Source organism: Lipotes vexillifer, unplaced genomic scaffold (genome assembly GCF_000442215.2).
Source record: "Lipotes vexillifer unplaced genomic scaffold, Lipotes_vexillifer_v1.1 scaffold1011, whole genome shotgun sequence".
Taxonomy (NCBI): domain Eukaryota; kingdom Metazoa; phylum Chordata; class Mammalia; order Artiodactyla; family Lipotidae; genus Lipotes; species Lipotes vexillifer.
The window spans coordinates 734,482-748,182 of NW_006787698.1; the positions used below are offsets into that span (position 1 = coordinate 734,482).

Genomic DNA, 13,701 nt, shown 5'->3' on the forward strand with positions numbered 1-13,701 from the left:
ATCACTTCTGTGAGTGGTGCGTCCATTGCCCTGGGCCCGAGCCCGGCGCTCTGTGCCGTCGGGTGTCCGCTCCCCACCCCGCTGCCCCCTCCCTGCCACACGTAGACCTGTGGCATGTGTATAAAGCTTTACGCTTTGCAAAAGCACTGTTCCACCTCTTTGTTGTGAAATCCTCAACCTCCCCACTGACCTAGTTCAAGGTGAGGGCTTCTCGGCAGGTGGTTTACGCCGGTTAATCCCTCCTGCCCCTCGGGTAGGCGAGCAGAGGTATTCCCAACCTCCAGGAGCTGAATCCTGGCTTCCAGAACCGACCTCTGGGTCAGGCCACCCCTCAGGAGTGTTGAAGCTGAGCAGCGTGGAGCCAGCCACGGCGCTTGCTGAGCCCTGGCCTCTGAGGCCCTGGAGCAGCCCTCGGACGGGGCTGTGATAGGCCCCGCAGAGGTGTTCGAGCATGCTCTGAGGGCCTGGGGCAGCTGAGATTTTGGCAGAATTCACAGACTCCATCGGAACCGGGCTCCTGTCTGCCGGCCCTTAACATCATGCTGTCTTTGTTGCCGCTGTTCCCGAGAGAGAAGAGTCGGCTGACATCTCATTGTGAAGAATGGTTCAGTATTGACTGTGGATGCACCCGAGATAGAGCAACACGACCCCAGCCCCAGGGAGCTCGCCATGTGGTGGCCAGGTCCCTGCCGGGCCTGCCTCTCCTGGCAGCACCCCAATCCTCCTGGAGGGGTCCTATTCCTCTCCAGCTCCGCACGGGTGGGGCTGACAAGCACCTCAGTTGTGGGGTGAGGACCCTGGCCCCATCCAGGATGAGCTGCTGCAGGTGGGGTGCAGCTGAGTGCCGGCACAGGGAGAGGACACAGGTGTGACTCCACCTGTGATGTGACTACCTGCAGCGGTCACGTCGCCTTAAACCGTTTTAGTTGCCACCCGACAATTTGCAGTCGACTCCTGGTGGGAGTCGAGAGCAGGATGTGAGAGCAGGGTATCAAGCAGAGGCAGTGCTGGGTTCCAGAGATGAGGCGGCAAAGGAGGATGGGCCTGGGTCCTGCCCGCACGTGAGAACAGAGCTGCCGGCGGCCCAGGTGGGAGGCAAAGCGCGTGTGGCTGACGGGGTTACCAGGGAATTTTGTTTCAATCACATTTGGGGCCTGGATGCTTTAATCTCACAGTGGCCAGAGAACCAGCCACCACTGGCCTCTGTGAAGGCAAGGGTCCAGTAGGGGCCACAGCCCGGGGCCAGGCTGCGGGTGAGAGGGAGGGGATGATCCAGATGAGTGGTCAGGAGCAGGGGCTCAGTTGTCTCCCAGCAGAGGTGTGACCGGGGGCGAGTGCCCACACCCTCCAGGCCTTGGTCCCCGTCTGCGTTGGCTCCCCACGGCTGCTGCAGCAAACCGCCAGACTTGTTCTACTGGCAGTTCTTGGGGGCGGAAGTCCGACAAGGGCCTCGCTGGCTCAGAATCAGGTGTCAGCAGGGCTGGTTCCCGCTGGAAGCTCTAGGGGGGGTGTTTCTGTCCCTCTTCCAGCTGTTGGAGGCCAACCCGAATCCTTGGCACGTGGCCCCTTCCTCCACATCTCCCCATCCCTTCTGTTTTCCTCCACGCATTAGAACTCACTAGGTTAACCCAGGGCCACCTCCCGTCTCACCCTCAATCACAGGCCAAGTCCCTGTGTCACATAAAGTAACGCATTCACAGGTCCAGGGAGGAGGATGTGGACATCTGGGGGAGCTTGCCCCGTGGGGCCTGCAAGGCTCCGAGGCCCTGGGAAGCGCTCAGCAGGGCTGGCTCATCAGGCCGGTGGGGACGACAATTAGGAAGGTGCGGGAAGTGAAGAGCTCGCCTCGGACATGAGGGGCTCCTGGGTGCCCAGGTGGCCACGCGGTGTCACTTCACCGGGAGCCACGGCCGGGCCTCACCTGCTGGCGGCTCTGCAGAGCTGCCACCCTACGCCGCCTCCCACGGCTTCAACTCACCACCGGGAAACTAGTCAAACACCCTATTTATTCAGGTTTAGAATTTTACACACCCTGTCCTGACAGGCCCAGTGTCTCATTCCTGTGCCAGTCACCTCAGGGCTAGCCACAGCCACCGGGGCCACAGCACACGGGGACTGGGCCCGGGCTTCTCTAAGCAGGCTACTAGTGGCTGCCCCATCCAGGTGGCAGTCTCGGCACGCGTCCACAGGCCAACCAGCACCTCTCTCCGTGCCTGTGGTGCCCGTGGGCAGGAGGAGGTTCCGGAGGAGGCCCGGAGGCCCCGGAGTGGTGGGGGGACTGGGGACGAGGGGAATGTGAAGGAAGCAGGGAGAGAGCATGAGACAGACCCACAGGGGCTGAAGCCAGCCCTGCTTTTATTTCATTAGAGCTTCTTGATGGCCGACAGGAGCTCGGGTTTCAGGACAGATGAGTCTGGCTGGGCCCCCGCAGCCCTGATGTCTGCTAGCACGGCTGCATCCCATGAGAAGGTCAGGAGCGCCGAGGGCACCTGCAGTGGGGTAAGAAGCCTCAGCCTCGCTCTGGCCTTTATGTGACAGAGCTCCCGCTTCACGTTCAAATCTTCCTGCTGGAGCCGGGACTGCTCCCCGCCGCTGACAGCACACCCATGCACTCAGTCCATTCTCATATAACAGGGACTCCTCTGATGATGACCTGGGCTTGGGGACACCCCCGGGCCTGGCTGAAGCCAACCCAACATCAGGCAGCAGTCAGGACTTCCTGTCCAGGCCTCCCTGAATCAGGGTCTGACCACCCTCCAGTCCCCTCCTACACCCTCCCCAGTAATTCCTTGCGTTTTGAATGCCACCTTTGCTCTGCGCCACAGAGGACTCAACACACAAATGGGCACATTCCCATTTTGTAGACACAGAGAAGTTACTCAAGATCACATGGCAAGGAAGTGGAAAGGTGGGACTCACACCCAGGGAGCCTGGCCCCAGGACCCCTTCCCCTAACGCCACCCCCAGTTGAAGAGCATCCCCCTCCTCGGGGGTTTGTGCTGATTCAACAAGAACCCAGAGAACCCGGTTCCGCTGTGTGGGGAGCCCGTCACTCACCAGCCCACACTCATTGAAGGCCAGGTTCTCGTCCTCCAACAACTTCTGCCCTCCTAAGGCCAGCAGCTCAAAAGGCAGCCAGTCGATCAGCAAGGCCTCCCGGACAAACGCGTACAGTGCTGCCACCCGCTCCCGGGCATAGAAGGTCCCTGGCGGGGGGACAAGTGTGGCGCTGGAGCTCATGGGAGCCCCCCTGAGCCCTCGGCCTCCTCCCCTGGGACGAGCTCAGACCAGAGCAGCCTGCTCCTGCCGGCGCACAGCGGACCCGAGGCAGCATCACCAGCACCCAGCACGCACCCTGGAGGAGGCAGCCGTCGGGGAAGCGCACGCGCAGCAGCGTGTAGGTGTACTTGCGCATCTCCCTCTGCTCCTCCCGCTCGCGCATTGCCTTGGTCCGCAGCACGCTCAGCCGCTCCACGGCCTCTGACCGCAGCCGCTGCTCTCGCTTGAGCTCCTCCGCCGTTAGGCTGAAGAAGTCCGCAGGCAGGTCGAATTGGGAGGCCAGGGGCGAGGGCCGGAAGACCCGGCGCTGGCGGGCCAGTGTGGCCCGCACGGGTTCAGCGCGCAGCAGCTGCTCCTTGTGCTGCTCCAGGCTCTGGGGCTGGGCCAGGGCGGCCTCACTCAGCACGTAGAACTCCTCAGGGCCCTCTGGGACACGTGGGCATGTCACTCTGCCGTGGCAGGGAGACCCCCGAGCCGGGCCCCTCCCACCCCTGCCCCTGGGCTCAGCCACGGCCCTTCTCTTTTTCTCTTACCCTGGTCGGGGATCGGAAGCAGCACCTTCTGGAAGCCGATGGCCTCAAAAAACTCGTGGGTCCCTTCCAGGCAGTTAATGCGCTCCTGAGAGCGGAGCCAAGAGGTCATGCGGGACCCTTGAGGCCTCCTCGTGCCCCACCAGCCTCACTGCCCACCCCGCCCTTCTGGCCCAGAGTCCCCAGTCTCAGAGCGGCCGCTGCCCCTGGACAGGATGAACCCCCAAAGCTGTCTGCAGGGGTGAGCTCACAGAGGGCCTGGGATCCCAAAAGGTAAACACCAGGGTGAAGGAGACTGAAGAGCCAAAGGACAGCGGAGGCTGGGAGTCCCCAGAAGCAGGGGAGGCAGGCCCTGGGATGCTGGATGTGGGTGGGGACCCCTAGGAGAGAGCAGGGCCCCGCCAGCTGCACGGGTAGGGTACCACGGGCCAGAGTGCTAGGACCCTGCGATTTCTCCACAGAAACCAGAAGTCTGCGTTTGCGTGAAAAATCTCCCCAGTGCCGATGTGTTCCCAGCTAATTCAAAGAAAAATCGAGTCACGCCGTGGGTTGGTGGCGAGAGCAGACAGTGTACACATACTGTGCTCATCCTGCGCTCACGAAGCCCTCCCTCCCCGCCTGGCACCTTCTGCCCACCTCAACTCCCAAGCCCTGCAGGGGCCCTTCTGCAGCCGACTCTGGCCGCCACTGGCTGGCTGCAGCCCGGCTGCTCCCACTGCCAGCCTGGGTCCTGGGTGGCCTCACAGGCATGGCCACGCCGGCCACCCCAGGCTAAGTCACTCTGGTGGCAGCCCTCACCTGGAACACCTTGTTCTGAAGCTTGATCTTCCGGTACTTCTCCTCGTCGGGATGCAGGTGGATGTTGTCCAGGTACCTGGGGTGGACAGGGGAGAGCAGCTCAGAGCCACACCGGTTCGTGCTAAGAGTGACCCCCGGGAAGGCTGCCGTCACACCCTGTACACCCCATAGAGCCCAACCCCTGGTGCCCCCGACACTGGGCCTCCTCCTCGGTCCTGCCTCCCCCTGAGGGCACCAAGGAGCCACCGTGGTGGGGGTGGAGCAGGCAGAGCCAGAGCTGATGGGCCCCCAGAGCCGGCTTGAGGGTTGCTGAGCAACAGACTTCTGGCCCCGCCCCCGACCTGCTCGCATCAGAGGAGTTGGTGGTGGGTGAGACCCTGCCTGCTTCACGTTCTTCTGATGATCCCAAAGGGAAGCCAGGGTTGGAAACCCCCGACTCAGTAAACCTCTTCGTTCTAAACACTGGTAAGCTGAGGCCCAGAGAGGCCAAGCCCCTTCCCCAAGGGCGAGGGGGAGTGAAGGGTGGGGCCTGGCCTCACTCCCAGGGCCGTGCTCCCTCTGGGGCCCCTCAGCCGATCGTGATGGAGGCCCAGGAGCTGGCACCCGGGTGGGAGGGGGCCACCCACTCACCTGGCGATGGTGTCCACGCCCAGCTTCACCCGGTCCCGGTCCTTGTTGAACGTGTGGATCTTCATGATGGAGGCGGCCACTGGGTCGGTGGAGAAGTGCTGGGAGGAGGGAGGAAAGCTGAGTCAGAAAGCGTCCACCTCAGGGCCTGGAGGCCATGCCAGCCAAGCAGCCAGGTCTCAGCACTCAGGTGGCAGCAGTGACACAGGTGACAACAGTAAGAACTGTCTCACAGCAGGCCCTAGCGTGGGATGGAAGCAAACTCAACAGCAGAAAAAGGAGGAGGAAAGCCCTTTTGATGACTCCAGCCTGGGGCCTCGGCCCTGCCCTCACGTCTAGGGAAAAGGGGGAGATGGCAGCCCGGGTTACGCCACCCCTTGGATCGGCATGACACGGACCTTTGCCTACCGCTCTGGCTTTGGTGCCCAACGCCAGCACTGAGCGCCACCAAGGGCGCAGCAGCTGAGTGCCAGGGACCTGCCAGCCACTGCGGACCTGCCATCCCTCCTCATCCCCCATCCCTACGAGGGACATTCTAGAAACAGACGGAGGTGGTAGAGACAGGACACAAAAGAGGTCTGTGACCTGTGGCTGCCTGATCACTCCTGGGGGAGGCAAGATAGTGGAGACATCACTGACCGGTCCCCATGGGACCCTGCGAACAGCACCCCAGCGAGGAGAGGCTGAGAATGGAAAACTAAGGTGAGGGGCAAGACTGGGCAGCAGATCTGCTCACGCTCTGGACAGCCACTGCACACGGCCACACCGTGTGGTGGTTTCTCTGCAGCCCCAGAAAGTCACTAGTTACATGGCGAGTGGGGCTGACACCCGCGTCAGCCCCAAAGTCATTTGCTCTGCCTGGATAATGGTGGGGGTGGGGCCTCCCTGGCGGTCCAGTGGTTAAGACTCTGCGCTTCCACCGCAGGGGCCACGGGATCGATCCCTGGTTGGGGAAGTTCCACATGCCACAAGGTGTGGCCAAAAAGAAAAAAAAAAATGGTGGGGGTGAACAGCTGGGTCACCAGAGGCGATGAATCAAGAGCACAGAAGACCTGGCCCCCTCAGATCTACCCCTGGGCAGCCCTGCAGAAGCCCAGCCACAGCTCCTGGAAGGCAGCTGTGGGGCTTCCACCCTGCCCCAGCTACCTTCCCTCAGCTACACTGGGGTGAGCCTTCAGCAGCCACACTGTGTCACTTAGTTGTCTGATCTGAACTGGGCCAGCTCTCCTGGGAACTTCAAATTGGGACCCAGCCCAGTCTGCCAGTAAGTTGCCAGGGTAGGACAAAAATATGTGGAAGGGCAGAGAAATCGGGTCTGCAGAGAAGCAGCAGTAAGATGGGGGCATTCTCAGGACACGGCTGAGCCAGGCTGACCTCCCCCTACTCCAGCCTCCTCAGGACAAGCACACCCACCCACCCAGGGAAGAGCTGCAGCTCCAAACGCTGTTCTCAGATGTTCCCAGGCAGCCTGCAGCCTCGTTTAAATTAGGACCAGGGCGCACGAACGGACAAGGGGACAAAGGAACAGACACATCCAGAAAGGAACCGAATCCATGTAGGGACTTACTTTGTGATAATGGCAGATTTCACGGTGGCCAAAAGACAGGTGTTTCAATAAATGAGGATTGGGGAAAACTGGATAACTATCCGGAAAAAAAAAAGGAATAACACTAGCTCCACGCATCCTATTCTACACAGGTATAATTCTAGTGGGATCAAAGCTTTAATCATTAAACAAAGCAAACAACAAAAGACAAAACAGAAAAGCACTAGAAAAACCATGGAAGAGTTGTTTTAATCCTGAAGTGGGAAAGGCCTTCCTAAGTAGGTCACAAAACCCAGAAGCCATAAAATAAGACTGACACATTGAATTACATAGAGATTAAAAATTTCTACATGGCCATATGACCATAAGCCAACTCTAAAAAGTAAACAACTGGAGAAAAATATTCACAACTCAGATCATAGGCAAAAGGCTAGTTTTTCCTAATATGTAAAGAGTGCCTATAAATCGATAAGAAAAAAAAAGCCACCACCCAACACAAAAATGGGCAAAGGATGCATTCTCATATGAAAACACAGCCAACCTAAGCCTAAAAAAGGAAATGCAAACTAAAACTATGCTGAGATATTATTTTTACCAATCAGTTTGGGTAAAGACAAAAAATGTTTGGTAACCCACAGTGACAGTGGGGCACAGGGAAATGGGTATTTTCTCACACACTGCTGGGTGAGTGTGAATCAGGACAACCCACATGGAGGTTCATCTGGTGACAACTATCCAAAGCCCTACACGCTGTCCTCTGTCCCAGCAACTCTGCTTCTGGAATGGAGCCTACAGCTCTAAGTGATGTACAGACAAGGTTTTCATCATAAATATTGTCCTCACTAGCAAAAGACTGGAAACTTTCTACGTGCTTATCAACACGGGGTTGGTTAAAGAGTCAGGAAAGAATTTGCCATGAGTCATCACGCAGTCACTGTGGAGAATGCAGGCTTTCCAACCGCTCAGAAAAACAGGCGTGACAGAGCCAGTGGGGTAAAAATGTTAGCAACTGGCAAATGTGAGTAAGATGGGCAGAATGACATACATATCTGTGACCTGATCCCTGGAACCTGGGAGTATGTTATGGGTCAGGGGGTGTGGAGGTGACAGATGGAGTTAAGGCTGCTGATCAGTGGACCTTAAAATAGGGAGATTAGAGATTAGCTTGGATTAGCCAGGTGAGCCCAATGGAATCACAAGGGCCCTTAAAAGGGGGAAGAGAGAGACAGAGAGAGAAGCAGAGAGATGGCAGCTGGGAAAGACCTGGCCTGGCACCACTGGCTGTGAAGACAGAGAAGGAGCCATGGAGTACAGACAGCCTGACTCCCCCTAGGGCTCCCAGAAGGCACACTGCCCTGCGGCCAACTTGACTGTGGCCCCGTGAGACCCAAGTCCCACTTCTAATTTCCAGAATTATAAGAGGCATGCTGTCTGGAGGCACCAAGTTCGTAGTAATCTGTCAGAACAGTAATAGGACACTCCCACCCTGATTAAAGGATGTTCACGTGTTCTTTTTGTTCTCGCGATTTTTCTTTAGGTTTGAAATTATTTCCAGATACAGAGTTTTAAGGGGGAAAAAATGTGGAAGTTCTTTCTGCACTGATATAATACCTAGCAGTTTCGACGTCAGGCGTGAACGGTACATTACCTTTTACGTAAAACAAACACACAGCACGTGTGGCAGATATAGATGCATCGGTAGTTTGTACATATTTGGAGCATCTCTGAAAAGGGGCCTAGATTACTTACAGCTGCTGCCTCAGGGAGAATGGCCGCGAGGTGAGCGGGAGGCGGCTTTTCCCCGCCTACCCTTCTGTATCTTGAATTCTGTCCCTCAGGTAAGTATTCCCTCTTTAGAGAGGTTAGAACAGAACCACAGCATATGCTCTGTGCCACCCGGGCTCCTGGGGGGCGGCTCTTGCACCGGGTCCGGCACTCACCGAGAGAATGGCCTCTCTGATGCAGGCGTCCCGCTGGTCCTTCCTCAGGATGGCCCCTGTGAGGGGGCAGGTGAAGTACACTCCAGGCACTGCCAGGTGGGTCGAACCCTCCTCTTTGGGCTTGGGCACCTGTGAGGATGGGTGAGGGTGTCTGAGCCTAGACTGTGGACAGAGGCCACCCGAGCCGCCCAAGTGCCACAGTTCTGAGAGCGTGGCCCTGGGAGCCAGACATCCTGGTCCCAATGCTGTCCCCTCTGCCTATTAGCCATGGGACACTGTGGCCCAGTGGCCAAGCCCCTCTGAGCCTGTCTTCTGGTCTGTAAGATGTCCTCGAGGGACCACCTCAGAATTCAACAAGGTAAGGAACGGAGAGTGTGGAGCAGCTCCGGACACGGTGTAAGTGCTGAATTGATCGTTCCTGCTCTTCCCGCCCCCCTACCTGGTGAGGGAGGGGCTTTGGTGGGAGAGTGAGGAGTCACGGTGCCCTGGACGAGTCCCAGCCTTGCTCTGGGCCTCAATTCCTAGGTAATATCCAGGGTCCCTTCCATTCTGAAATTCAGTGAGGCCTCACAGGTGGTGCTGCGCAGAACACCCTTTCTGCCAAGTTCTCCTTTGAGGCCTGCCTCCTCCAGGAAGGCCTCCCTGACTACACCAGTCTCCATGGTGCCCTCCTGTATCCGAGGAGGGCAGCGGAGGGCAGTGCTAAGGCTAAGGGCTTTGGACTCAGATAGACTGGGGTTCCAGTCCTGCCCCTGCTGGTTTCGAAGTGCATGACCAAGGGCACCGGGCCTCACTTCTCTGAACCTCAGTTTTCTCTTCTGAAAAGTGGGAACTGTAACAGCACCTACCCTCATGGGGTTACAGGGGAGGGAGGGGACTTAACGGAGGTGCAGTCCCTCCCCCAGGGCCTGGGCCTGGTGTCATTAGATGCCAAGCACGCAGGTCCCAGATGACACCACCCTAAACCACAGGGATCCCCAGCATCCTGAGGCCAGAGATGACCTCGATCCACCCCGATGTCCCTTCTGCATCTCCCCACCCTCTCCAGCACCAGATGCTTACCGCCCAGGGCTGGGCACCAATCAGACCAAACACAGAAGAGAGCCCAAGCGGGCACTCTAAGGGCTCCCAGCTCCCCCGCCCGCCCCAGGCCACCCCTTGGGTGTCGTGCTGCCATCGTGATGCTTTTACCGGGTTGGTCCCTGGGGCCTCCGGGCTCCCACTGACAGTCGCTTCAGCTTGAAGTTCCTTTCTCACTGGAGGGAGAGGCAGGGACGGGTCAGTGTGTGAGCCAGGCACACCATTCCCCAGCATGGACCCTCGTGTGGGTCAAATTCTAGTCCTTCCAGCTCAAGGTCCTCCCAGCCCGCCAACCTCTCCAGGCCCCCAGGCTGCACCAGGCCACGTGCTCCCCCTCCTCCTCTGAGTCCCAACGCTCCCCTCCACAACCTCCCTGACATCCTCCCTGACATCCGTGCCGCCCAGACCACAGCAGCCCCCTTGGCCTTTCCACCTGCACGGCCCCTTTGTGGACTGGCTCACAGCTGTGATTTAAACCCTCCTCCCAACCCGAATCGCTGGCTATGAAATTATTTTCAGCCAGAGCCAAGCACAGGACCTGGAACGCATGAAAAGTCAAGGATCAGCCTCAAGGACAGAGGGGCAGAGGCCCGCTCCACCGCACCCCATCCCCACCCCCGTGGCCCAAGGACGGCCGAGGCTCACCCTGGCTCCGGATGGACTCCTGTGATGTGGGGCCCCGTGCCCTGGGCTGCTTCTGCTCGAGCCGGGCCAGGGCCGCCGCGGCCGCCATCTGCGCCTCATCGGTAGGTCCCTGGCGGGGCTGCCGGAGCGCCGGCTTGCTGGGCTTTTCTTTGGCGGCCTTCTCCCTAAGGAGATGTGGAGGGACCGTGAGGTGACGTGCGGGCAGACAGAAGAGCTCTTGTCCCAGCAGACAGATATGGGCCTCCGCCCCAGGGGCCACCACGGCCACCAGACGGGTCTAACGTAGATGGAGGAGCCTCGGGAGGCAGACGGTGACTCTGCTCCCCGCCTGCCTGCCACTTTGGACAAATCCTGCACCGGCCTGGGCCTCGGAGTCATCATCTGTCAGGCGAGGTAAGGGCACACCTACCGTCCACAGGGGCTGATGCTCTTCGCCCCCTTCCCTGAGCGAGAGGCTCCACCCTTACTGTCTACGAGGGTGAGACACGGAGGCTTCATCTACTGAGCGCCTACTGTGTGCCGGACAGTGGACCAGGAGCTAGCTGTCGCTCAGCGCGTCTATTACGCATGGCAACGTGCCTCCCAGCGAGCGCTCCAGATGCCCTTTCACAAGCCTCAGAGGGTCACGGAAGCTCGGGCAGCGGGTCAGGCCGCACGCAGGCCCTGCGTGGAGTGTGTTACAAGGATCTGGTTTAGGGACTTCCCTGTTGGTCCCGTGGTTAGGACTTGGTGCTCTCACTGCCGTGGGCTCGGGTTTCATCCCTGGTCAGGGAACTAAGATCCGGCATGCTGCGCAGCAAGGCCAAAAAAAACCCCAAACAAACAAAGATCTGGTTTAATCTCCCCTCCACCCTGGGAAGTAGGCAGGGTGATCATCCCACGGGACGGGCAGCTTCCTAACCCAACCTAGCTCGAGAACGACCTGGCCTTGACGTTCCAGCAGAGATGGGCTTCTTCCCACCAGGGTCTGACTCACCTGCCTCACCCTCCTCCTTTCCTCAGGACCCTCTCCCGATGCCAGTAGTTGGAATCATCTGTGCTATATATCTAGAACCTTCTCAGGAGCCAAGGCTCTGAGTTCATGGCTCTCATGCTTCCCGCTCTGCTCAGACACCCGGGGAGCCCTCTTTTCTTGTCCCCAGGCCTCTGGGAGCTTCCTGCCCATCCCAGCCCCTCTCTCCAGCCCTCCCAACAGCTGAGAGTTTCAGGTTGAAGAAAAGACAAGTCACGTAGTGCCACCCTAGCCCCGTCCTTCCATAAAAACGCCATTTTTCCAAGACCCCTCACTCACCCACTTCATGGCTCCTCTGGGCAGCCAGAGGGATCCTTCTAAAACCCAGTCACTCCTCTGCACAAAGCCCTCTCATCCCATGCAGGACAGGATCCTGCAGCCTCCGCATGCTACAGGCCCTTCACAACCTGCCCCTTTCCCTTGTTCACTCCTATCTAAACTCCCTGCTGTTCTTCACACAGACCCAACCTCCTATGACAGGACCTTTGCACTTTCTGTGCCTTCTGCCTGGAGTGTTCTGCCTGGGAGGGACAGGCACCGCTTCAACTGTGTGTGTGTGTGTGTGTGTGTGTGTGTGTGTGTGTGTGTGTGTGTGAGACAGAGACAGAGACAGAGAGACAGGGGTTGATTTCCGCACGGCTGAGTCTCACCTCATCCAGCTCTCGCTCAAAAGTCACCTTCTCACAGAGGCATTCCCAGACCACCTAACAGTCACCCACATGGCTCACTCTCTGGACCCTGTTTATTTTTCTTCAGGGCCGATCTTTCATCGTTTATGTATTGTTCTACCCGCCCACCTCTCCCCACTACAACGTGAGCCCTGAGAGGGCAGGGATTTTCATGCTGTAACAGTGCTGGACACACACCCTCGCACGCACCCTGAGTCTCCAGTTCGGCTCCAGGCACGTCACAGAAGCTTGGATCTCCATGTGACTCCCCTCTCCTGTCCTCCCCGGCCTCCAGTCTGACACAGCCATCAGCCCCCACCTCCTTACTGTCACACACAGTCCAGCTGCACCAGCCCCCCACCTCTACCCACTACTTGATGAACAAATGAATGGACCCCCTTGTCTGGCCCACGGCTCTCCCTGGGCCCCTCTTAAGGTGCCCTCCTCTCCCTGTCACCGCCCCAGGCTCCCAGGACCTGCACTTCCCTCCCGTACTCATGGATCTGACCCTCATGGGCCTCCTTTGTCCCACTACTCCTTTGTCCCCTCCCAAGAACCCCAGGGGCCCCCAATCCTTGTGACAGATGCCCTGATGTCCTTGCCACGCACCCACTCTCCCTCACCCACCCCCACTGCCTCATGATGCCCTCACCACCCCTTCCTGCCAGCCTGCCTGCCTCTTCTCCAACCCCCTCCCAGCCCTGACCTCTTCACAATCCCTTCCATTATGCCTCACAAAACCCTCCCCGGGCTGACCTCTTTCTTCAGTCACTCCCCATCCTAAACCCCCTCGGGTCCCCCAGCCCCCTCTGTAGCTCCTGGTAGCAGCCCCAGCCCCTCCTGAACTCCCTCTTCTCATCCCATCCCCCCCCAGTGGAGCCTCCTTCTCAGCCAACCGGCCCTCAGTCTGGCATCCTCACCTGCTCCAGCTCTTCACTATCCTCTGCACAGCACTGGCCCCTCACGCCTGCCCATGGAGTCTCCAGTGTGGCCCCAGGCCTTTCTCTTCTCCAAGTCCTCCCCAGATAAGTCACAGAGGCCTGGAAATGCAGGCCACCTCCCCTCCCTTCCCAGGTCACCCTCGGGACCTCCAGGCCACTCAGCCATCACCCACGAGGCCCCCCACCTCCTTCCGGTAGCAGACTCCCCCAGCTCCCCAGCTCCACCCACCTGCCTCCCTTCTCCTCCCAGACCTTCCTCAACCCCTCGCAGCACCCACCACCCAACCAGTTCACCCGCACCTCCCAAGTCCCTGACCACCCTTCCAACAACGCCTCAGGCTCCCCGGCCTTCCAGATCCTCCACCCGTCCTCCCTCCTGCTCCAGAACCAAGGCCCAGACCCCTATCGCCACAGAGTCTAAGCCTCACGACTTTTTGTGACCCCAGCTCTACCTGTTTCTCCAGGCTCAGTCCCCAATCTCTGGTCACCTAGATTCCCCCAAACCCTATGCGATGCCTCTTCAGGGCCCCTTCTCCGCATCCCCAGCCTCTCCCTTACCGCCCGCCCTAACCCCCTAGGGTCTCTCCAAGGACCCCCTCACTTCCTGCAGCCCCGCCCCTTCCAGCCTCGCCCCC

At 59.0% G+C, this 13,701-nt stretch overlaps 1 protein-coding gene across 1 annotated transcript; it reads right to left on the reverse strand.

Annotated features, from left to right (window-relative positions):
* Window positions 1-2,333: 2,333 nt before the first annotated feature.
* On the reverse strand, window positions 2,334-10,603 carry UBXN6 (UBX domain protein 6). Its single transcript, XM_007460529.1, has 9 exons — window positions 10,446-10,603; window positions 9,912-9,976; window positions 8,721-8,849; window positions 5,238-5,335; window positions 4,608-4,683; window positions 3,813-3,897; window positions 3,355-3,705; window positions 3,058-3,206; window positions 2,334-2,489 (listed from the first exon to the last, which is right to left on the reverse strand). The coding sequence occupies exons 1-9, from the start codon at window positions 10,531-10,533 to the stop codon at window positions 2,364-2,366; spliced, it is 1,167 nt and encodes a 388-aa protein (XP_007460591.1). The 5' UTR covers window positions 10,534-10,603; the 3' UTR covers window positions 2,334-2,363.
* Window positions 10,604-13,701: the final 3,098 nt, after the last annotated feature.